This window comes from Elaeis guineensis, chromosome 8 (assembly GCF_000442705.2).
Source record: "Elaeis guineensis isolate ETL-2024a chromosome 8, EG11, whole genome shotgun sequence".
Lineage (NCBI taxonomy): Eukaryota > Viridiplantae > Streptophyta > Magnoliopsida > Arecales > Arecaceae > Elaeis > Elaeis guineensis.
Genome location: NC_026000.2, coordinates 131,840,764 through 131,866,459, shown reverse-complemented (window position 1 = coordinate 131,866,459; position 25,696 = coordinate 131,840,764). Strand labels below are relative to the sequence as shown.

General features: G+C 36.2%; 2 protein-coding genes across 10 annotated transcripts in view; one reads left to right on the top strand and one right to left on the bottom strand.

Moving 5' to 3' along the window:
* The window catches only part of LOC105049618 (uncharacterized), a 47,231-nt gene extending 37,033 nt beyond the window's left edge, over nt 1–10,198 (top strand). For 5 of the 6 annotated variants that reach the window (XM_010929337.3, XM_010929334.3, XM_010929336.4 and 2 more), the window contains 6 exons: nt 5,177–5,305; nt 5,435–5,533; nt 8,120–8,209; nt 8,366–8,450; nt 9,460–9,590; nt 9,668–10,198. In XM_010929337.3, coding sequence (XP_010927639.1) covers nt 5,177–5,305; nt 5,435–5,533; nt 8,120–8,209; nt 8,366–8,450; nt 9,460–9,590; nt 9,668–9,796 — 663 coding nt within the window. In that variant the 3' untranslated portion in view covers nt 9,797–10,198. The remainder of the gene's footprint in view (nt 1–5,176; nt 5,306–5,434; nt 5,534–8,119; nt 8,210–8,365; nt 8,451–9,459; nt 9,591–9,667) is intronic. The other variant, XM_010929338.3, reaches the window with a different exon arrangement.
* Nucleotides 10,199–11,873: 1,675 nt separating this feature from the next.
* Nucleotides 11,874–24,269, bottom strand: LOC105049616 (uncharacterized). Of its 4 annotated transcripts, XM_010929333.4 has the most exons (6): nt 24,082–24,269; nt 20,251–20,477; nt 15,895–15,975; nt 13,627–13,832; nt 13,482–13,531; nt 11,874–12,139 (listed from the first exon to the last, which is right to left on the bottom strand). In XM_010929333.4, the coding sequence occupies exons 1-6, from the start codon at nt 24,245–24,247 to the stop codon at nt 12,030–12,032; spliced, it is 840 nt and encodes a 279-aa protein (XP_010927635.1). In that variant the 5' UTR covers nt 24,248–24,269; the 3' UTR covers nt 11,874–12,029. The 4 variants fall into 4 exon arrangements, with proteins under 4 accessions (XP_010927635.1, XP_029121785.1, XP_010927634.1 ...); XM_029265952.2 differs by having other exon boundaries at nt 13,482–13,823; XM_010929332.3 differs by having other exon boundaries at nt 13,482–13,832; nt 24,082–24,266.
* Nucleotides 24,270–25,696: the final 1,427 nt, after the last annotated feature.

Below are 25,696 nucleotides of genomic sequence, written 5' to 3'. Positions count from 1 at the left end.
TTAGTCAAACTGAACTTAGAAGTTCTAAGGCAGGCTGCTTTTGAGACTCTGGGACTATTCTCTCAATACTTTGGAAACTAATTCGTAGTGTCAAGGGCAACTTTAGGTTAGGATGAGGTTGTCCTAGTTGCAAGGTATTGTTTTTATTGTGACATTTATTTTGTTATTTATAGGCTTCTATTGGATATTCAATGTTTGGAACTTGAATTTAGTGTCTACTGTACCAAGATTGATTTTGTTTAATCAAAGCTAGCATTGAAAATAATTTTGAACCTGAAGGTTTCGTTCTTTTGATTTGATTGACCCTGATTTCAAATTCAAACAAGTGCTAGGCTTATTCAAACAGCTTGATAAGTCAATCCAACCAAAATCAATTTGAGTTTGTATAAAGTTTGATTCAAGCTTGGTTCTAGGCCTAGCTTGATCAAAGTTTAACCTGATCCTAACAACTTAAATAATCCACTAACTGGAGTTGTAATAAAAAACCATGAATTAAGAGAATCACTTAGTAGAATATCAAATAACTGCTCCACAAATCATAATAGTTTATTAAGCCAAAGTGAATTACATCATTCTCATAAAGCAGCATTATCACCTAATTGGTAGCACTTTTGAAAGTATACAAGGCCAAAATAGAGCTTCACGAAAAAAGCAGAATAAGCTCTCAAATACTGCCCTTGTGTTTAAGAATATATGCCATTCTCTTTTCACACAAGCTTGTTGGGAAGGCTAAATGCTCCTAGATGATGTTACTTGTCAGGTGGATTCTGTTGGTAGTGCTGCAAAAATGATTAGTATTGCTTCTTGTTTGTAGAGGTATTAAATGCTATTGTAATATTTCACGGACTCAATTTGCATCCCTTGTTGAATGTTGTGGTTAATAATCCATACCATTTCCTGTGATGCAAACAAGATTTAACCTATAAATGATTATCATAAGAGTATCCTCATTCACCTCCTTTTTTTCCTTCTCTGTTCTCCTTCCTTGTATGTGGTTGTTGCCCATTGTCCTCTTATTTTCTCCTTCCCATCCATCCATGCTTGTTTTCCTTTAAGATATCTTGCTTATTGATGTGCAAGTTTGTCCCCCCCCCCCACCCCACTCCCACATGACATGGTATTCCAGGACACCGGGTTATCATGTAAAATTTTGTATGATTATCTAGCTCTGAACGTGTCTCTGAAATGCATGATTTTACTCATGCTGCAATCATGGTCTTAGACAGTATGTGTCAATTACTTGAGATCGTGGAATGTCATACCGGACTGAATCTGGTGCACCTGTACCATACCGATCTCGTGCCAGTACAGTGTCTCATAACGTACCAACACTTGGTATGCCTTCTCATACCGTATTGAATTGCATACGGACTTTGTAATATGATGGTACTGATATGGGGTCTGATACTGAGACAACGAATCTTGCTTAAGATTAACTATTTTCTTAATTAATATTTATGATGATGTTTAAACAACTTGTGGGATTTATATTCTATAATTTACAATCTATTATGACTAATGAAGAATGATTAGAAACGCTTGAAAATGCTGGAAGAACAATAAGTGGAGGAATTTCATGTCAATCTTTGGGTGTGGATCTTGAATCCGGATCTTATGTTTTTCTATAACTGAAATCAACTTGTAGCTGGAATGGAGATATTGAACAAGTGGCTACATGAGGTTCAAATGAATTGAAACAAAATATCTTGAAAGCATGGATGAAAGTATTTCATCTTTAGTTTAAAGACAAGTCCAAGAGCTTTTCTATATTATGATTAATTTTGTTGTTTAGTTCTTGCAAGATGTTTAAGGAAAATCAACCAGGAAGTTGGTATCAAGATGCATCATTTAAGATTAAGTGTATGATAGCAAATGGGTTGCAATGTCATATTTGTTTGTTTGATTTTTGCTTATAAGGCTAATGTATTAACCAAGACCCAGGAATTATGAATGTCATTTTCTGGCATTGATATGTGATGTGAATTTATTCCATCGAGGATTCCATATTTAATGGAATCCAAACCCAAAAGATATTGCCACCCATAACAATTTTTGTGGTGGCATTCATTGGTGAAGGATTTATGAATATTTTCCTATATAAAATATATTAGATGTTCTTGGGAATGCTTGTCAGTGTTTGTATCATGAATCTAATGTCCTCGCTAGTTAGGATATAAAATGTGCAAATATTGTGGATCAAGAATATAATAACACACTTGCTAAGGTATTTATTAGGTACCATGACTTTTAGAGAAAAATCATGTGTTTTTTCCTCCTTACTCTTTGTTGCATTTACACAATTTTAGTAAATCAACTTGTAACAATTAATTTTCTCTGCTATCCCTAATTCAGCGACGCATGTGCAACACATGCCAGAAAAGTAGTGTAAATATATACACTATCATACAAAAATTATAATTGATGGCTTAGTTATGTTTTGTGGCATGATAATATACTTAATAATATATTTAATATTTTTTTAAATTTATATTCTGTGATAAATGTTATTTGTCTTCTAAGGTTGATTGTTTGAGTCAGTTAAATGTAAGTTCAAGCTGGAGAAAGCTTCAATTCAAGTTTGAACTGGGCTTGATTCCCAGCTTGAATTACTTTCAGCTTGATTGACTTGGGAGTCGGGATATAAAATATGCAAATATTGGGATCAAGAATATAATAATATGTATGCCAAAACTAAGGATTCAGGTTCTAACGGGACATCCTGCGGGATATCGGGATGGGGTATCATCCCATATGTCAGGACATGGCTGTCCCGCTAGCATCCCGACATCCCGATCAGGACATCTTAGGATATCCTCTATCCTAAGTATCAGGATGGGATGGGATGGCATTCCGTTCCATGGAAAAATCGGGACAGCCTCGTCCGACGGGATTTAAAACCTTGGTCAAAACACTATGACAAGGTATTTTTTTATGTACAATGGCTTCTTATAGAAAAATTGTGTTTTCTTTTTCTGCTTACTCTGTTACATTTTCGCAATTTTAGTAAATCAACTTATAACAATTACTATTTTTCTCCTACCCTCAGTTCCAACAATGCATGTGTAACGCAAGCCAAAACTAGGACAAATATATACACTATCATACAGAAATTTTAATTGATGGCTTAGTTACAAAATCATTCTGTTTTATTGCATGATAATTTATTTCATAATACATTTAATAATTTTTTAGATTCATGTTTTGTGATAAATAAAATGTTATTTGTCTTCTAAGCTTCATTGTTTGACTCAGTTAGATATTAGTTCAAGCTGGAGAAAGCTTCAATTCAAGTTTGACCTGTGCCTGATTCTACGCTTGAATTAATTTCAGCATGATTGGAATTATGAAGATGATTGGTTAGGCCTGTGTTTAGCTCCATTCACAAATAAGCTTGAATTAGGCTCGATAAATATTAAACTAATGAAGCTTGATCCTAAAATTCGGACTTGAAAATAGGTTCAAAACTGACTTTATCAGAGCCAGACTCAATCAAGATCAGTTCAGTTGCAGCCCTAGGAAGGGTTTTGGTTCTGATTTCAAAGTTTTGGGCAAAATATTGAAACCACAAAACTTATGTTATACTGATTAGGGCAATGACTGCATTGTTTTCAGCAATTTCATGCTGAAATGAACTAAATACTATAATTTTAATTTAAATTGAAGAAAATGATGATTGTGTTTCATGCTATGTTAGACTATAATATACTGTTCTTTTGTTTGAGTCACAATCTGATGCATGGCTATTTGAATATCTATGTTGCTTTAGGGTAGTCAAATATGGCAACAAACTTATTTCTCTAAGCTTCTTTTAAACCTAAAATCAAGAGGGTTCCAAAAATCTTCTGTTGCAAATCTTTTGCTTAACTCTGACAAGATGCTTCAAAGAAATGGCAAATGATAGAGTAGTTTTACAAACTGCGGTATATGTAACAGCTGCTGCTGGTCCTATGTTTGGATGAAGGTGGACGGTTAATGTTACAAGCAACATGTCAAACCAAGGTCCACAATCTCAGTATCATGTACATTAACAGTAAAATCACTAGTTTGGTATGGTATGGTTGGTATCTAGGAAGTACAAATATGATACGGGATACGGGTACGGTACGATATGGATATGGAGATATGATAAATTGTTAAATATAGGATATGATACGGCTGGGATACAGTATATTAAAAAAATATAAAATTAATATAATATTGACATAGAAGCATAAAGACTCAAGATAAATTTAACATATAAACATAAATTATAACTCAAGCACCTATATTTGAAAAGTAAGCATCATTAATGCATAGTCATTACAAACAAAAATTCTAAAAAATTAACATAAAAACACCAATGTTTCAGTACCCAGCCGTATCCGACATTGGAAAAATCAGAAAAGAGAGGGAAAACAGCCGGACACGCTGTGGGTACGTATCGCATTGTGTCCCCGATGTTTCCGTATCGGAAACGTATCTAACACGGGTAAGGCAGCGATTTTGCTGTATTCGTGCTTCCTAGGTTGGTATTGTACAATATGCATCATTTGCTGAGATAGCTCCCAGCCCCTTTTTCCTCGCTCCTTATCATGATACTACTCGAAACTGGGTGGTACGGGTCGATAACGGGCGGAAACAGACCTGTATGGACTGGTTCCTGTATCAAACCTGCAAAATGACCAGGTTCTGCACTGGGTTAACCGGGCGGTTCAGGTTGGTTTTGCAGTCCTTGTGTAAAACTCAATAAAAATAAAGGAAATGTTTGAAAGTGCTCCTTGAAAGAACATCAAAGAAAGGCTTGAATAGGAATCCTCGGATAATTGGGACAAGAATTAGTTGGTTTGTTGCATATGTCTATAATGAAAATGGCATTTATTTTCTCAAATTCACTGGCCTTCTTCATTCAGAAGTATGTAGTGAACCTCTGTTTTGGTTTGGGGTTCCTGCTGAAATTGCATGCCATGTTCATCTCAGTATTGTTGTAATAAATTAATGATATGACCATTTAGTTATCACTGCTGCGAACTAAAATTTTTGACTACGTGAATGCATTCTTGATTTTGGTTACCAGATCAAGAGTTATTATTTTATACTTTTCTTTTTTAGAGTTATTATTTTATTCTTTTCTTTTTCTTAACTGTTATAAATTGTTGCATAAGCAATCGTGATGCTATATTATCATTTCATGGTGCAGCTGCCCTTTTCTGAAAGGTGGAAGTTACTGGAGGAGGAAGTGGTTCGGCCTCGGAATTATGAGAGAAAACAGTTTGAATGCGAAGGCAAAAGTAATCCAATTTACAGATATGACATGGAACCATTTAGCGTAAGTAGATCTAAAATGATGCAATGATTTTGTAATTTCTTTCAGGATCTGTAATTCTGTATATAACTCCATGTCTTGTTGATTTATATGTCATTTATTATTATTATTATTATTATTTATTTTAACCAGGTTAGGAGGAAGGATTTTTGGTTGTTATCTACAGTTGTTAAGCTTCTGAAGGAGTTCATTCCAAAGCTTTCACATGCAGCTGATGGCCTTATATTTCAGGTACTTGGTCATAAAAGTTTGTTTTGAAATTTTTAGTTCCTTGAAGAAGTCAAACCATGCTGTCTCACCAAGTGCTTTGCCTTCACTACTGCATTTTAATTGTCCTACATTTCATGCAGCCCTAATGTAATGGGGACATCAGCTAGCATTTTCAAGGTCCTTTGAAGGCTTAAGTGTGTTCTATGAAAGTTCTTGGTTACTGTCATGAAAATCTGGCCATAGAAATATATGACTTTTGATGAAGAACAGCTACTTAAAAGAGTTTAGGAATGCGAAGGTGGGAAAGAAAATGATATTGGAGTTTTATGTGCCAAAAAAGATTGAGCATGCACGCAATAACTAAAATTCGCTAGGCACTTCAAAACTGATGTGGACAGAATTAGTGAAGTTTAATGAAGAAATGTGAGTGCATAACAAAACTTGTAAAAAAACTGATATAAATATGAGAGATGATCAAATTCAATCAATGTTGCAGAAAAAAAGGTTTAAGCAGGTATATAGATTTTGAGTAAGTAAATTACCCAAGATGGAAAAAATAATTAGGTGATGCTGTTCATAAAAGATTAACAAGAAGAGGTGGGCAGAGGAACAGGTGTGTATCCAGAGGAAGAAAACACCCATTTTCTTTATTCAAATTTTTGGTAACCAATTTCTTTATTCAATTTTCAAAATAAAGGATTTTACATCTCATGGGCTCCCATAAATAAAACCCTAAAGCAACAATTTTGAAAGGTGGTGGTCGCTTTTAACAGAAGAGAAGAGGGGTCTGCGATGCTGGCGTACATAGACCTAAACTGAAAAGTCGGATGCTTATTCCATTCACTCATCTCTTTTGGTTGGCCCTTTTCCTAGGTACCATAACTAAATGTTGGCTAATCACTTTAGTTTGCCCTTTACTGAAACCTATGAGTCTTATAAAAACAATTATAACCTAATGTTTCTTGTCTTTGGATTTCGGAGTCATGGTCCCTTTAGGACATAGTCCTTTTTGAGGTTTGGGAATCAACTAATATTTTTACTAATTGCGCTTTTTGCTACTCTACTGTATTCATACCCATATCTTGGTCCCTCCCCCTGAACATATTCTTTCTCTTGTTTATTGTCTCTAAGAGTAGAATCGGTTTCACATTTTTATCTAACCATCCCATCATTTTAGAACACCACCAGTTTAGTGAAGAGATTTCATGTCATGATCCTTCAAAAGCAAATACATATTTCCTTTCCAATGTTACCTTGTCATCCAGTTGAAGCGAACCCTACAATAGCCTAAAATAGTAGAATCAAAAGGTAAAATTAGGGTTTGCCGTACTGGCCCGGTTCGGGCTGGTATGGGGCGAACCGGACCGGCTAGTACGGGGCTAATTGAGCCGGACCGGCAGCTAGCCGGTCCAGTTCGGGCCTTTTTTTCGAAAAACAAGGGGTGCCAGATCGAACCGGTCGGTTCGTCCGGTATGCTGCCTGAACCGCCCAAACTAGATGGTTCAGTCTAGTCCGGTGCGGTATGGGTTCGGTTTGGTATGGTTCAGTACGGTTTTCTTTTTTTTTTTTTTAGTGTTGGTGGGTGGGAATTTTTTTGACTTTTTTAATGTCGGTACAGGTCGGTATGATACGGTGCCGTACTGTACCGAGCAAGAAATGGTACGGGTCTCAGTACCGATTCTTGAAACCTTGGGTAAAATTAAAAATAACCTTTAGCAATGCCAGTATATTCCTGATCTCTTTCATGCAAAAAATTCCAAAAATACTCTTTCTTTTGTGAGTCCACAAAAATCTGGAATGTTGGGTGAAGTTGAGTATTAATGATCTTTCAATAGCTGAGTATGGTGAGTAACTTCTGTGTCACAAATTTGGAAAAGCTTATGAAAATCTTGAAAAATATATTGCATACTTGATTAATTAATAATTTAAATTTGTTAATTAGAAGTTCAGGAAGTCTTGGTAACCTCATCAAGCATGTTTTGCCCTTGAAGGATCTCTGAAATAATCAGGTTGAGCTGTGAGTGGAATATCTCAGTTGTTTCTGTATGCTAAAATATCCTGCTTCTTACTCAAATTTTGGCAAGATAATATGAAAAAGTAACATGCAACTCCACTTTATATGTTTGGCAAGATAATGTGTGTTGCTTGAATTTGCAATGTCATTTATAAATAAAATGTTGGGCTCAAGAATAAACATAAAATTTTTTAATTGTTGTAAAGCTTGTCTAGGTGTTTATATCTTGTATCACAACAGTAATCCAACATGCAGTTGTGTCAATGGAGTTTTGTCTCCAATAACATTTTTTAATGGAAAATATGTGCAAGATATTAGTCACGTCTTAGGGAGACCTCTCATTTCCGTGCAAGTTGTCATTTAATATCGTTTTGTTTCATCATTGTTGTGGTCCTTTTCTTGGAGAGATCAATATGAATGCATGTACACCGTATGTGTCAATATATCCTTCATACTGTGTATTTCAAAAGCTCTCCATGTGATCTCTAAAAAGCTTGATGCCTTTTTTTTGGGATAAACTTCTATAATGACTTTATTGTACTGATCATATAGTGTAATGACCTGTGTTTGTTTATTTTACTTTCTTATGCTAGGGTTGGGATGATCCTTATGTGCCTCGTACCCATGAAGGTCTTTTAAAGTGGAAGTATCCAGAGATGAACTCAGTTGACTTTCTGTTTGAGGTTTGTTCATGACCTCATATATGAAATATTGATATTATGATTTTATCTTCAATTAAATCGTAAATTGATGGCATACTATTATCTACATTTAAGATTCTAAATTCATGTTTGTGCATAGGTATTAGAGGGCTTAATATCTTTGTTTCATGTCTTCAGGTGGGAAGTGAGAGTCGCGAGTTGCTTTTTCTTTTTGAGAGAGGTAAAAAGAAACTCATGGATGGGGTACGGGTTATATTTAGAGGTGGGTAATTATTTTGGCTATTCATCATTCTTCTCTTGTATGATATTTTCTATGATGTTCACTTTTCGCTGTTCCATTCTCTCCCTGCTGTATCCAGTTGCTTGGTGTTGATTTAGGTTCTTAAACTATTCTATTAGTGTATCTAATATATTGTGCAATGTTATTTATATAGACACGGCTGTGTATTGAATCTGTGGTTCTGATTGTTTGATCGAATGCTTGAGAGTTGTATATCTAGATCAAGAAGCAATGAGAAACAGATCTAAGCTTGTTCCATTCACCCGATTCACTACTATATTTATATTGGGAGCTTGTATAGTGGACGATAACTTTATTCCATAAATGTCCTTTTTTTTTGTGCTGGCTATAAAAGTTTTCCTCCTACTGAGTTAATTTGAATAAAGGCATTTATGTGGAAAGCACTGCCTTGTGAAAATTTAAAATAAATCCCTTGCCAGGATCTTCAATTTGGGCCCCATCCTGGGAACTTGGTTGACCTCTGAAGGCAGTTTGTAGTTGCTTATATTCGTGGGCATAAGAAGAACAAGACTTACAACATTTTCATTGCATAGAATTTTTTGAAAGCAAGCTAAGCTTTTTCCAGGCAGTTAATTCATAGTTTGAGGTGGCAGTGATCTATTGCTGGGATTCTGAAAATCTTTGTGTGGACGCCAGTGGGGAAATGGAAATGTACTTTTAGATTCGGGCTATCAAGGCATAATCATCTCTTAATCTAGCTGTTAGTACCTCATTTTCTTGTCTCCATTCACTTTGATCTTGCTGCATCCAGTTGGATCGTTGAGGAGAACCTCCTCCGGCAGCCCGGGAAGTAGCATACTGGTTTATATTATTTGGGCTCTAAATCATCCTCTGCTAATTCACCTTTTTATATCAGTTTCTTCTAGTTAATTTTGTCACGATGTTGACGTTCTCATTGTTATTGACAAATTAGCGTTGAGTTCCGACATTATAATTTCTTTAAATGCCAATGAGGTTTGTATCTGTGTAGGCGAAGAGGATGTCTCATCCCTTTCAGGAAATATCATTGAGTGCTCCTGGGATCCAGATGGAGGCTGTTGGGTGTGCATGCGAATCAGAACAGATAAAGCAACACCAAATGATATTAACACTTATCGGAAGGTACTTACTTTGATCTTGCTTTGCTGCATGACAGTCATGTAGCAGGCTCTTCAAATACTTAACTGCTTTCTTAACAGGTGATGCGGAGTATTAATGACAATATCACCGAAGAAGTGCTTCTAGATGAGATTGCAGAGATAGTTCGCCTCCCAATGTATGCAGATAGAATAGCACGAGCGCAACAGCAGCAGCATCGACGAAGGTGAGAATGATTCTATGGTGGCTTAGTTCTTGATGATACTTCAGCCTTCTTATAAAGTGGTATTATTGCCCGAGCCTTGCTAGTGTCTGGTTTCCAGTAGTTCATGTGTAATTATTAGTGGTAGATAGTATGCTGTGAGGATCGGATGGTGCTAATTGTTGCTGTCCAGTCAAATCTTGTACAAGCCTCTGCCCTGTATAAATTTTTAGGCTTCATGTAAATCAGTTTCTTATATTTTTTATTCATGGTTAGTCAAGAACATGGAAGAGCATCAACAAGATATAAGTGGAAGATAACCAGCAGGAGCATGGATTTACTCTGCCGTGCTCATCCAACCTTAGCATTTCATTTGTTGTTAATATGTGCTGAAATAATTAATAGTAGATGTTTGTATTGGTTTATTGTCTATGCTTTTGCGTCTGTCTCCTATTGCCTTTGATAAAGCAAATCGATGTTGGAGCCAGGTTTTCCGAGAGTTAGCATTCCGTTGGTTATCATTGGTTGTTTCCTAGCCATTATACGTCTTATCGGTGGTCGCAAATTTCAATAATTTTATGTGAAATGAATGAGCTGTCATTGAGCAGCTTGTGTTCAGCTTGATTAAAAGTAAATTAAAAAACATTATTAAATTTATATGAATATCATTATACATTTATAAAATTGATGTTTAGTTGATATTTACGTAACTGATAACCCATGAACTGGGGTTAATTGGCGCTCACGACACATTTCACTTTGTTTGCTATGTATGTGGGCTGCATGGATGTGATGTTTTAGGTCCACGGGAAAAATGTCAGTTGGCAGTGAGTTAGTAGTCCCAAGATGTGCAGCAGCGTATGAGATCTTTGAGTGAGATGCAAGGCCTCTTTTTAAGTTGTGCTCTGATGTGGATCGCAAGCCGGGTGGTGCAGTATCTTCTTCGGTTGGCAGCAGAGACGTTAATGGTTGAAGATGACAACATTCTGTTACAGAATGGATTGTGGTGGAAAGTTGTTAATTACATTGGCCACATTACTTGGAATGATGTTGAAATCGGTGATCCATGTTGATGAGAGCCATCTTTATTGAAGTACAAAGATCTGTTAGTCAGTGTATTATCCTGTCAGATTTTGACAGGAATGCTATTTTCCCAGCTCATTCCTTGGATCTGCCTTGCCTAAATGTGGATTCTACTGAATAATGCAATCTTCATTTTGCCAATTGCCTAGGCACCTGATGGATTTCCCATTCTCTTCTTCGAATCCTTCTAGAACACCATACCATAAAGAGGATTTCGATATCGTCTTTAATTCCAAGCAACGGAGCTAATCTCCGGTGCATTCTTAATCTCAATTAGGAAAATGCCAAGTATACCTCTGATTTGAGGCGCCTTCAAATTATCACCAATGTCAGGTTGATGCCATTCCTTCTTCGGCTGATTGAGCAAGCACAATTAGCCTTCATATAGGGACTATGCATTCTAGATTTTTATCTAGGTGCACATTATCATTTCATACTGCCATAGATTGAAGAAAGCATGCATCATATGTAAGCTGCACTCTAAAAAATATCATGACAGGATTAGCTGGGATCTTCTCCATTTCAAAAAAGATTGGGTGGACTTCTCTATTGCTCTCTTTTGCCCCAAGAAATAATACAAATACAAGGAAGCATGCATGATTAAAAGCCATGTTATGGAATGACTTGTTGCGAAACAACACGATCAAATATGCCTCTCTTGCAAAGAAAAATGTTGTCTCGCAAGCTTTCAGGGGATAACTGTGTTACATCATCCCCCTAAAAAAAAAAAAAAAAAAAAAGACACTGTGCTACATCAAAAGAAAGGCATGCCATGCAATAGAGAGAGAATTTTGCTAAGCAAACAAGGTGGATCCTAACCACAGGAGAGCCCCAGAAGTTCCAAAAGATCTGGAAGCCTGAAACAAACCATGATTCATATTCTACATTTCACTTCAGCGCATCTTTTCTGTATGCCCTCCAACTCCAAGGTTAGGAAATAAATTTATGAATCGGAGGTTCAAAAATACCTCTGGATCTTGTGTGTTCTGACTTATTTTGGGAGGAACAAACAAACAAATATCTTCTCAAGAAATTCCTTGGAGAATTGGAAAATGTCCTCCGCAGATTGTGCAGCACGAATAAGTTATTGAATTCAATATGGCAGGGGGCTTAGAATACAAGATGAAATATACAATATGGGCAATGAGATACAAAAATTGAAATTCTGTGGTTTTAAGTTATACATTCATAGGGTTGTTCTCAAAAACTGTACAACAAAATAGATTACAGCCAGGAAAAGTGCAATCTGATAGACATCTCTCTGTAAGTTGTTGTCCCTTTGAAAAAACTGAATCAAAAAAGCCAGAAAAAGGTGTTACTTGCAGCGTCTTTTTTTGGTTGAGTAACCATTACAATATTTAATTTCTAGGCTAAACCGTAAAACTGAGTATTAGCTGTTTCAAAACATAACGGCTGAAACAGGACATTGACTTCGAAAAATGCAGGTCAGGTAATCACTTTGATGAATAAGTTCTAAATTCTGAAGAATATCAAGCTAAATGACTGGAAATGGGAAAAACTTTGAAAGTTTGAATACTCTGCTTTCTGAATAGAAATTAATGGATCACATATTCTGCTAGAGCCCTAGAACGCAGTTTCTATGATCTGCAATGTACGACGACAAAATAATTTAGACCTCATCCTTTTCAATCACCAATTTTCTAACCTGTAAACCACCCTACAGGAGCATCCAGAACAATTTGTTCTGTATATAGCTTCCATGGATTTTTCTGGTCTAACATGTCTAGATACCCATGTTATTGTGTTTCTGAGGACAGTAGAAGCTATGGAAAGTCATCAGCAAAGCAGAAGAGCTAAGGGTTGATGTATTCTAGGATCAACTGTACTTTGATCCTTAAGGTCCTGCTTAATCTTTTCCATTGCTGCTAGGTAGTGATGGTTTTTATTCTATCCTTTAAATATCTCTAGAACATGTCCTACTGTTCTGACATGCTGGTCATGTCAGCTACTACAAGTGATGCTAGAAGTCCTCCATTATCAACTACTTTGTTAATTAATAAAATCACAGCTAGCATGCTCCCACTTCTCCTAGAACTGAACGCATACTTACAGAACATTTGATAACTCACCTCTCGGGCATACATCCTCTATGCACTGAAGACAAAGTCCCAAACCTCAGAACATAAGCATATGTGCCACAAAACTAATACATATAAGGTTTTTAATAACCAACACTATGCATCAGTTCAATAGTATTAGGACAAGGCTTGCTTGTTATGGTTATGGTTAAGCATCAGGTGTGCATTCCTAAACAGCAAGAAAACCTGTGAGAATGGACATACATCTAATCTATACACAAATACTCTTTGCAGTGTTTGCATATGTGGAGATTGTCAGGAAAGAATGGTCGATGCAAGTTTCTCAAAAGCTAAATTTTCAATTTATATTTATTACCAAACCTCAATTCATTTGTTTCTACCCTTGGCAAGCACAACTCTACCTTAGAGACTAGGAACTTCAATCTAGTCAATACTTGATATAGAGCATGCAAGCATGCTATCTCAAGATATAGTATTGCACGGTTAAAAAAAAAAAAGAATCAATTACTTGCTAGGTTACCAATGTAGTTCTGGTAACACCAAGGAATATATTGCAGCATAGAAGTTTACCTTTGTAGGATCCCCGGATGGGTCTGGATAGCTCTCCAAGTTCTCCTTTTCTGTTGAGAAACGAGAAGTTGTGTTGTTAACAGCATCAATTGTATCTTTGCCAGCCTCAATAGCAGAGAAAAGGGTCCTTGAAACCCAGAAATACCCCTGAACAATTGGAGATGATGCAGACAAATCCCATGATTCCTCATGTTCAGTCACTTGGCCACTTATTTGGTTTAATGTGAATCGGGAGTTCACACGAAGTATCAAGTCTCCCCCTACGCTTGCAAACAGACTTTTAGGTTTCCCCTTTAGCGTCCATTTGATGTTCAGTATACTGGTTGACAGCATTTCCATCTCCTGCACAGTCTGCCACATGCATCACACTCTTCAATCAGTAGGATATGCAAATGCCAAAATATACATCAATTGCTGCAAATAAGCCAGACCAATAGAATAGAACACTACAACTATTAAAATTTGAATTTTAGTAAAGATAGCAGTAGCTTGAAACAAGTATATAGAAGGTAGTAAATTGAGACCAAGTCAAATAGATATTAATCTCAATATCTCATAAAACAAACCAAAGCATGATAATAATTCTATTTGCATAAAGTCTAACTTTACAACATTTTGGGCATTATCAAATTTTTATTTTACAGAATTCTATGATGGATAAACCATATTGAACGATCACTCATTTTTAAGAGAAAGGAAGCACTACCCACGGTATAATTTACCCAAGTCCAAACACTCAGGGATGCACCATCCAAGATTTGAACCTGGAACCTCTGGTTGCTAAGCAAAGAAGTCGACCAGTAGGGCAAGCCTCAATTCATTGAATGATGATTGACTAAACACCAAGACAAAACATCAGTGTTCACATGCCACTAAGGGTATCCACTTAAAAGGGCATGCTTGATACTTTAATTACTTGTCCCAACCCTTAGAGATGTCAACATTAGATCTATCAGAGTTTAAGGAAAAGAGTTAAAAGATTTAAGAAAAAACTTTATTGTAAAATATTTTATGTAATATTTCAATGAAAAGTGCAGGGAATGAAATTCTTTTGTGAGGCTTACATCTTTGTTTTTTCCCTGTATCTTTCAGTCTCAATTTATGCTAGAACATTTGTTATTGGCATTGTCCATTGCAAGGAGAACCTATTTTTCCAAAAGAATTTATCAAGTTCCATTTTTAATCTCAGTATCTTTTTCATTGTTCCACAGAAATTACTGTTTAATTATCCATCAGAACATATACGATTCCTACTCCAAATCTTTACTTGGATTGTTTTTAGTATCATAAGCTTGTTCATGTGATGAATATAGAGAAAATTGACAATCTTTTTACACTTAGGAAAGACAAGTGAAAGAAAAATACCAACATTCTTATCCACCATATTACAAGACATAACCTGATCAAAGTTGGTCCTAGAAGGGGTGGGATTGTGTACTCGGTGCCTGCTTGTCAAGCAGGTAAAATCTTGGCAGTTGTATTCAAAATCTAGGTTCAACTCCTACAATTCCCACCTTCTTCAAGGTTTAGAGGGTTAGGAGAATTTTAGAGAGGGCAATCCACTGTGGTGTACTTTTGCCTATGGGCCTCTTCCACACATGGACACAGATGCACACATAAAACAAGAGAGAGAGAGAGAGAGAGAGGAAAAGGGTGTAATGGTTCTTGCTTGAGAGTTTTGCAAACATTATTTTTCTATTTGTCTCGTAAGAGTTTTTACAACAGATAAATTTCAGCCAATGAGTTATGAATCCTCATAAATTAGTCACTTAATGATATTTGGGATTTTTTTATTTTTCTTTCATTTCTTTATCAACTTTATAATTAAATTATATCAACCATTGCATAAAACTACAGTCCTCATTGCTTGTCAACAGGTAGTTCTTTGCTATGAAATATAGTGACTTCGTACTTCCACAATTTTTCACAATAAACTTAAAGAGAACATGACACCAAAGTTTTACATCTCGGCGGAATAGGGGCGTCCTAGCCTGTTTCTGTGAGGAAATAGGACCAAGATAGGCTCGGGACTCCAAAACCCATCCTTGCAAGGAGAGAAGATGAAAGAGACAAGAAGGAAATGAAGGAAAGATGAAGAAAGGGGGAAAAATGAAAGAAAAGAAGAAAAATGATAAACAGAAAAGAAGGAAGAAGAAAAGGAAAGAAAAAGGAAAGGAAAGAAAGAAAAATAGAAAAAAGAAAGAAAAAAAGAAAGAAAGAAAGAAGGGGAGAAAGATGAAGGATATCTATTGGGACGTATGACCGGGACCACTGTCGGACAAAACAGGATAGTGGGGCATCCCATTCCATGGAGAAACTAGGACACCTTTGTCCCACGGGATTTAAAACCTTGCACGACACAAAATACTAGAAAGGAAATAAAGAAAAGATGGTGTTAACTAATGACTCTCACCACTGAGGGTTTATCCAATGCATCAGTTGCCCATATAGGTCTCTTGTATTTTTCACGTCCAACGAAAGTCCTAACTGGATCCTGCAATTGACAAGAACTCTACATTATTTAAACATTTATTTTACTTGAAAATGAAAAAAAAAAAATCTGGACAAATCACAACTAAGCAAACAACCAAACAGCGATAGCATTGAATAACTTTCATAAACAAAGAAACAATCTGTTTCTCAAACAAAATGGATTAATCAAAACTAGACTTCTGGACTCATCTGTTTGTTCAGGAATGACCTAAGCAGTTCTGAACAGGTCATTAGTTTCTACCAAGTAGTTGATGACGATTATTAGAAATGTGCCACCCTGAATATCATTTCCTAATAGTCAAGTAAATTTATCACTGCTAAATCTAAAAGATGAAATTACTTTTTACAATATAGTTCAAAAATTATATTAGCATATAACTTAGAACATGTTGAACTGTTGAAGTAAAAGGAAAGTTGAACGAGTTCATTCATCAACCAGCAAAACATACAAAATACAGACAAGAATTATATATTCATGCATCAGAAAAGCAACCTATTACTGTGACTGAAGGCGTGCATGGCAGAATGTACGCTACCAAATTCCACTCATACTAGGATTATTCCTAAGTTTACAGATTTCAGCTATGTATTTTCTCAGATAAAACGGGTTTCAGTTATACACATCCGTGTTGCATTGTCAATATACAGAACAGAGTCAAAGTTTCCATATCACTTGCAACAGGCAATGAGTACTGGAATTTCTAGAAGAAGACTGATGGTTCTGCACATCAACCTTGAAATATTGCAGTGTAATTGTTTAGAAAGAAGACTATCCAAACTAAACTATACTTGAGTGCAGAGAGAGAGGTCAGCTCTTCTTATATCTATGCCATTGGAAACAGTGTTAAGTGCTGAGAATACAAAATTCTAAATGGCCAAATTAACAGTCAAGACATGTCTAAATGGGTTTAATCATGGACTAGACAGGTCCTGATAGTTGCAACAGACAGGAGCAATCTGCAATGAAGGTCAAGCTGAAGCAACAAACCAAAACCAAAGGTGTAGTTAAAACTAATTTCCAAAATTATTGATGGGCAGACTAGCTGCAAGACTGTCACTGTGGCAAATCATGTTGGCTTCTAAGAAGTTGAGAATGGTGGACTTTATTGCACTGATTAGTTAGGAATCGGTAACTGTCTTAAAAAGCTCTTGGAACAGTCCAGGTTCTCAACCGCTGGACCATAACCTGAATTGAAAGCTCAAGCAACGAACTGAAATGCAAATGCTGCTGAAACTAAAATCCAAATAAATGACGATGGACAGACTGGCTGCAAAAATATAGTGGTAAAACAGGTTGACCTCCTAAGAAAATAATAAAGTGGGCTTGATTACATTAACTGGTTATGCAAAGACTTGGACCACTTATGTGTTCAGGAAGTGATCTTTTTGTCATATCATTCTCCACGGACTAGTATTTGGCATGTGTTGCATGTGAGAGGAATGAATAATGCCTGCGATCCTTCCATCCAGTCGCATACTAGGAAAGAGAAAGTTGTTCACATGCCAATTTTTTGGGATTGGGACTTGAGATCCATTGTAGAAAATTTCTCAAGATTTCCACAGATAAACATTAATGTAGAAAGAGATGGTCTTAAGAAGCTCAGTTTTCGGGATTTAAGAATCTCCATTCCCAGGGAATGATTTATTTAAGAATTTCTTTCCCAGGAAACCAAGAGATATTCATCAAGAAACCAGAGTCCACTTCAACTCTTCTCGATTTTTTTCTTTTTTACATGAGTCATGCATGATATGGTGCATTTAACGTCCGATGGACATGTAGAGCTCTCTTTATATACTAGCATAGATAATGTGTTGCACCATTATTTGACCTCTGATTGAATTTATGCTTATTTCTATTGGCAGTGGATTAGTACTATCATGAAGTTTGTATATCAGCTGGATCCTCTTATCATATTTTCACAGGCTGGATGCATGCTCTTTCAGTCTTACACAGACCCTTTATCTGACATTTAGCTAGTAAAATGGGAAGTTGTCACCTTGCCTGCTCATTTGAGAAGTCTGGAGTCGACCATCATAAACTCTAGAAGGCATATCATTGTCATTAAAACAAAGTGAGAAAGCCTTTTTTCTACAAAACTAAGAAAGTTTTAAAGCAGCCCTTGTCAAGTTAAGTGTTGTAGCAAGACGCCAATAAAAGAGAAATCGAAGAAAAACAAAGATCAATGCAAACTCAGGATTTTACGTGGAAACCCCTCTAAATCAAAGGGGAAAACCATGGGCAAAGATGTTGGAGATTTTTCACTATCTTCAAAGTGGGAGAATACAAAGTACAAGGCAAAAAATCCTAGAAAAGCACTCATGCTTTAAAGGCAACATATCTCACCAAAACGAGTACACCAAGATATAAATAGAATCAGGTCGGGTCCCTTATTAACTTTGTGGCCAGTGTTAATCTAAATACAAGACACCTCTACATTAAGAACTAAGATTCTTTGCTTAGGGCAGGAAGGATGCTGCAGACCACCTTGCAAGAGGATCACATGGAGATTGTTAAGTATAACAGGTAAGGTATTTGCTGCTTTCAACTTAAAACTTACAAATTGAAAGGGCTTCTCAAAGAAAACAAACTATATAATTTGCAAAGTTCTCTTCTTAAATGCTATATACAAACAGAAGTGGCACCAGTATGTTGAAATAGAAGTAGATTGTATAGTAAGCCCTTCTACTTTCCACTTCCAGATTTGTTGAAATAGAAGCAGATTGTATAGTAAGCTCTTCTACCTTCTCCAATTTGACAATCCAATGGGCAGCTGCTCACATGAATACATGTAGTATGCATGCATTAATGTCTATATGTATATCACAAGGGGAGGGGTCCCGAGTGCAGTGGCAAGGGCACAGAGGGAGGAGAGAGGGAAAGAGATGAGATGTCGAATGATTTCCAGATTACAAGACACAAGAAAGGGAAAACTAGGGTGTGGAATAAGATTACAGTATCAGCATCTATAGCACCATTTATTGTGATACATACCACACTGGCAGGTTATTGGCATTAGAAAGGGATATGTATCTTGTATGGATGTTTAAAAATTACAATAGTATGTTATTTATAGTCTATCAAAAAGCTGTCATTTCTTTTATAAATAAAGAGAAGCATCCCTTTCTTAGGACATAACATGCCAAAATTTCGAGAGAATCATAAAAAAATTTGCATAATCTTCCAAAATTTACTATTTTTAATAAATTAACATGTCCTTCTAAATCAAAAATAGAGTTTCATCACCTAGAAGGGCAGCACCAGGAAATCATAATATTCCTAAAAGAACATAATCAAATCTCTCTTTATAATTTTGACAAATTAGATAGAACCTAAAAAAATATTATAACTCATAGCAGGAATCTTAGTGGGGACCTCAATAATCTCAAATGGAACTTTAACCAAGCAAACAAGATGACAAGTAGCAGAAAATTGACTAACCAAATGTTAACCTTGAAAACATTTTGCATGGATGACACATAAATAAGAGATACAACAAAGCACAAAAAACTTGCCATGTGGGTGGATACAAAATTGTAGAGCAGGTGCACCATTCTAATAATATTAAATCAGTTCATTAAACCAAAGCTGAATAATCTACAATAGAGAAAAAAAAAAAAAAAGCAACCTTAAACTATATGTACCATCATTATCCAACAACAAACTAAGCAAAAGGATGAATCTGTCTTCCATTGCAAGTCTTATTGGAAACTTTAGTCTTTTTCAGAAGTTGTATTCCACCCTATGCCACATATATAACCTTTTTTTCCAAACAAATCATTCAGTATGTTTTCAATTTCAACAGGCGCCCTAAGGTATGGGTTTCTTTTTGTCTATTCGAACTTCCCATTCCATGTCCCAGCTCGTAAGGTAAAAGATTCATGTTTCTGAATTATGTCATGTTACATATGATACTTAATAGTGTATTTGCAAATCCTGAAGTAATGAGGTTACTATTCACATCCATGCACATTACACATGAAAGGGTTCTAACCATTTAAGTTTTATTGTCGAAGAAGATTATAAAAAACTGCAAGTCATTAATCAATTTACAACATGTATCTCCTAGAAAGATATGATAAGAATGTTATATCTATAAAGACTGATAATTAAGAAAAAGAAGAAAATCTTTCTCATTATTAAATTGCAAAATGAGAATTAAAACAAAAGAACTAGACAAAGATTTAGGCATCTTCCATCAGCAACCAGTGTAACCAAACTTAATCTTCAACTAGAAAAATAGAGAAATCTAACAAGTCTAAGGAAAAGGATAATTACTTTATATTTGACAGAAATTGAATAAGATCCTATTGCACGATTTCCTTCTCGCAACTCCAAAATATCTCGTGCAAGCTGTCTTGCTGTTGATTCCACAAAGGGGCTACTGATGCATTCAAAGTCATTGCAAAGTTCACCAAAATCCATGCAATCAACTAACTTATCAGATTCAGATCTTTCATTTGAACCATCAGGAGATGTCTTGGTATCTTTGGAGTCATCTACAACTGCACAGCCATGCGTGAGTTCACTAAAATATGGATTCCTCATGAAAGAAAAGCAATCTAAAAGGAAATGATGCATGCAGTGGGGCATAAATTCATGTACTAGCTACTTGAAGAAAACTGAGGGATGTTGAGCATAAAGCATGCAATTGTCTTCTGCCTTGAGCAACAGTGCATTATACACATATGCATATGATGTGAGCTATACATATATGCATTATACTATAAAGCTATACAAAAAGAATAATTTTATCAAGTAAATATTAGGTATGATATTCATGTTCTCATTTCCCCCTCAATTACATTAGATCATAGTAAACAGTTTATTGAGAAAGGAGAGATTTTTCGTAGTATCAGACTTTATTTAGAGGTTAGCAAGCTAGTGTATAGAATCTAACTGCCAGCAATTGAAATGATACTTTGTTGTCATAGTGAAGGAAGACAGGTGCATTTAGGAACCAAAGCTTTAAATCTTGCATGCTGGTACCATGCCAGCATGCATGAACATGATACCACGAGCATGCACAAACATGAGATGCATTGTGCCATGCCAGTGCTTAGTGCACAATCAGACACGTGCCACATGCTGGTCCAGGTCTGGTGCCGTAGATGCCAGTCTTTGTCATCCAGCACAGCCATGTCAGCAATGAGGCACCAAAGGCAGAAGTAAAATTCTGATTTAACAATCAAGAAAGAAAATTGGGTTTTTCTGGCCTTCTAGGAGATATACCTCCTAGGAAGACAGACAAATAGTAACAAATCAACCATTGGTCACATCATCAGCTCAATCAGCATCGAATTCAAAACAGTTTTGGAAGCAGGGAAGACAGAAAATGGTAGTCACATGATGTTGCCACAAGTATGGCAAAGAATTTGAAGGAAAACAGCATCTTCAGTAACCCACAGCACAGAACTAACTGATGGCATGAATAATACGCATTTTCAGTTGACAGATCACCAATAGATGAGGCTCCTAACCAATAGCTGGTGTCAAGTAGAGTCAAGAAAAGTCTCACCATCTAGTCTAAATTTCAGTTTTAAGTTAAAATAGGCAAAATAGTTCTAAATTTCTAATGTCTGCAAATAAGCATAATATATCAACAGTTCATTTCTCTTTAGAAAGTAATAACCTAGGGGTCGTGGACTATGTCAAGTTTTAAAAAGTAATGACAGATGCTTAACTTAATATCGAACAGCTGCTAAAAATACCTATTCTTCTCTGGACACCATCTTTAAAGTTTCTAGGAATATTTGGCACTTTTGGATGCTTGGACACAAAATGACACAGCCAGACACTGGATTTTGAAGTGTCCTGCTCATGCAAATTTCCAACACTTGGCACTTTTTCTTTTTCTTTACTTTTTTGCAGTGCCTTTGAAAGCACTCTTAGTTTAATGTGCTGGATTGGTTTTCAAGATAAAGTGATCGAGGTTGTGGACACTTCAAGCTAAGCATTTTTATGTTTTAATAAAAGTTATCATGATTATGTGGACACTTCAAGCGAAATGTCCTTATCCTTTTGGTATAAAATTTCCAAGGTTATGTGGACGCTTTAAGGAAAGTTATGTTACATTTTTAATATAAATTCATCACAATTATATAGACAGTTCAATCGAAGTGTCTTTGAATGTAAAGCTATCGCACTTAATACATCTTAAACGACTTTAAATAAACCTACCGACTAACTTAAACAACTTATATCCTCATGGCTGTTCTATTAGTTGGTTTGTTAGACTACATGGATAACTCTCCACCTTTTGAATTTCTCTTTTTTGGATAAGCATAAAAACATCTACAAATTAACAAATAAATAATTATGTAAAAGTGTATATGTCATTTCCCCATGCCTAGATTTTGGATGTTGCTTTTTCCAACACTTTAGGACTATTGGATGCCAAGTACCTAGGAATACTCTAATTAAATGTGAAAAAGATCATCTTCTATAATAATAATCTCATCCAGACAAGAAGAAAATAATCCTAACAATGAAAGAAAGAGATAAAAAAACATAACATGATCTTGCTCACTCAGCACAAAGTCAATAATAAAGATTTCCTAATAGAATTTCTCAAAGTAGGGCCAAGCAACTTGTTTGAGACCACAAATAGCTCAAACAAGATGAGAAACATGACACAAATGATGTAATGAGAAAAAGATGAAGAAGCACCTCATCTATTTTTATAATTTTCGTTTTGGATGTTTTTTAGTTCCAGCCGGAAATTGGGATCCAAATGAAACAAAATGGGTTAAGCTTAATGTCAAAGGAATGCACCCAACCATTAAGTAGCAACCCCAAAAGACACATACTTAAACATAAATAAAACATAAATTAGTATGTAGTGAGTAGTGACACGAGAGTATTAGCTTAGTTGTATATACTTTTTATCATATGCTGTGGTAAGGTGGCTCATCATCATCATAGCATGGATAAGTAGTAATGGGGACAACAATAGTAACAGGAGAGATTATAGTTATATCCAAAATTAATATTATATTAGCATAGGGTGAGTGATGCTCCTACTGCAAACTGTTGTGGCTGACCTCTAAATCTCAGAAAGTCAAAAGTATGATCATATAGCTCCCATAACATTAACCATACTACCCAAATAGTCTTACTCAACATATGTGGGACAATAGCTCAGGTTGTCACTAGGATCAGACATATCATCATATAACACATGCTCTTTCTCCGCGTGCGTGTGTGTGTGCACGTGCGCGCATCTTGTATCTTGCAATGACAAGACCAATGCTCTTCTCTGTACCATACCACTCCTAATATGGTAAGTGAGGCTCAATCATGAAAATATCAAAAATAGAAGCACCATCACATCCACCAGAGCTGCTAACTGCAACACCATCCCTATCTCCATCATCATCCATAATGCTAGAGCTATCATGTTCTTGTGTACAGACCGGTCAGACTAATTTCCTGCTCTCACATCTTGTTCATCTTCCTCCAGCAAACCTGATACCCTTTTCTTGAAGTGCATCATTCAACTACTTGTTGTCCCTGCGTTCTAAACACTTAACTGTTTTCTCCTTCTCTATTCTTATACTTCAAGGTCTAGAACAAACCCAGGATGTTGCAAATGATGGCTTTTCATACAAGAAACTATAGCAAGTAGTCAAAACGCAGAAAACGATGACAATTATACTAATAACAATAAATGTGCCCTTAACTATAACAGATTCTTTTACTTCTGTACTTAATAATCTTTAATAAGTGGCAAAGATAGTCAAGCAGCCGAGTTTTGGTAAATTAGAAGTATATAGTTTCTGATGATTTTGATGAGATCATGACATTATTGGATTCATCAAACATTAACACTCAAGTGGCATGGTATGGAGGAGGAAGAAAAAAAAACTTAACATTTATACCAGGCAAATCAACAAATTCGATCTTGAATAGGCATTTTATTCTTTGCTTGATAGAATACAAATCTAACCAGCACAAACTTCCCATCATTTCAACTCATATAAAACAATCAACCATCCACGTTATGTGTTCGTCTATATTCCCCATACATCCGGGGTCACGCTGGAAAGGCGAAAGAACGTACAAGCATGAGAGCGGGGAGGAAGGGAAGGGAGCGGTAGGGAAGAATACCGCGCAACGGGAGGAGGCATCGACGACCGGAGCTGGTGGAAGAGTTAAAGACGCGACAGTAGCAATGGCGGTGGTGGTGGCGGCGGCGGAGGAGGGGGAGGGTGCCGCCGGGAGCGGCCCGCCGGGGGAAGGCGGGGGGCCAGGTGACAGCAGTGCTCATGGTCATCGCCCATCCTGCCGAGAGCCCAGGATAAGTGGGGTCCCCTTTTAAGCGGGTGCCGGGTGGGGTGAGCCAGGCGTTTCGAACGATTCGGATAAGGCGACTCCCGTACAGCGCAAGTGAGGCTGGGCGGGGTTATGGTCTTCTCGGTCCCAATTGCGGACTTATTGGCTAAGTTTGTCTAATCAACTGATTAGACTGTACTTGAATCAAATATAACTAATTCTAAGGGTCTGTTTGATTGCAGGAACCAAAAAAATAAAGGAAATTTTTTTATGAAAAAAGTACTTTTCCATTCATTGTTTTATTAAGATTTTTTTTTTAACTTTTTTTTTTCATGAATTTCCTTGGAACCAAAGAGATCCTAGGCAAGTGTATTTCATTTTCGAGCAGCTTTCCTCCAATTTTTTCCCTGGGGAAAATTCTATATCACCTCCTACCTTTTGGGTTAGTATCTTTGAATTGCTTACCGGTTCCTTACGCCATCATCATCCTGAAGTAGCAAATTTTTTGCAATGGTACTAAAAATGATATGCTTAGCCCTCTCAAAGTAAAACATAATCTATATAACATTTCTTTTTTAAAGAAAAAATTTATGTAAAATATTCATACCCCTCTGATGTTCTGTTCCCTCTTTGGTCTCCATGAACGCAATTGCAACCTTTTTTTCTTGCTGCTCCCACCATCCATGGCTTTTCTCTCATTCCTATGACATTAATCCAACTTCTCATCATCTATGGCTTTTTTCCTTGTGCACATGACATGAGAAAACCAATTGGAAAAGACCAAGGAAAACCATGTCTTAAATAAAAAAAATAAGTAAATCCAAAAATAAACAATGATTTTAGCTTTCCACAATTTGTTACGAGCCCAAGCATTGGAAAGATGATAGGTAGCTTTAGAGGTTTAGGTTTTGAATTATGGCATAGAACCGAAATTAGATTGACCTAAACTAGAGAAGCATGATAATGTGCCCAGCTTCAAGGGGGAGCCTTCAACAGAGAGTAGAGACTTGCGCATTTCTCTTTTAGGATTGTACATGAATAGGCATCTTTAGACAGCAATTTGATATTCATAAAATATACTATAGTTTCATTAATAACCAAATAGTTTCCTAGAATCATATGTTCTAAGATTTCCGATCTTTAAATTTTATATGATCTTTTACTGGCATATTTAGAAACTTACTTGAAGGAATGGAGATTGGATTGATGACTTCTTTGGTTCCTTTACTTTCCCATTCTTTTTTGTCCCGCAACAAAGTCTCCCGTCACAATTATATGAACTGCCACCCTAGTGGTAGGGTGATTATACCCATTTAAATTCATTTTCATCTCCGAATCTACCCACATATGGATAGATATTTGAGTTTATAACTAATATCCATATCAACATCAAAGAAAAAAAAGGATTTACCACATAGGACATGATCGTGTTCAGAGTCCCTATCATATT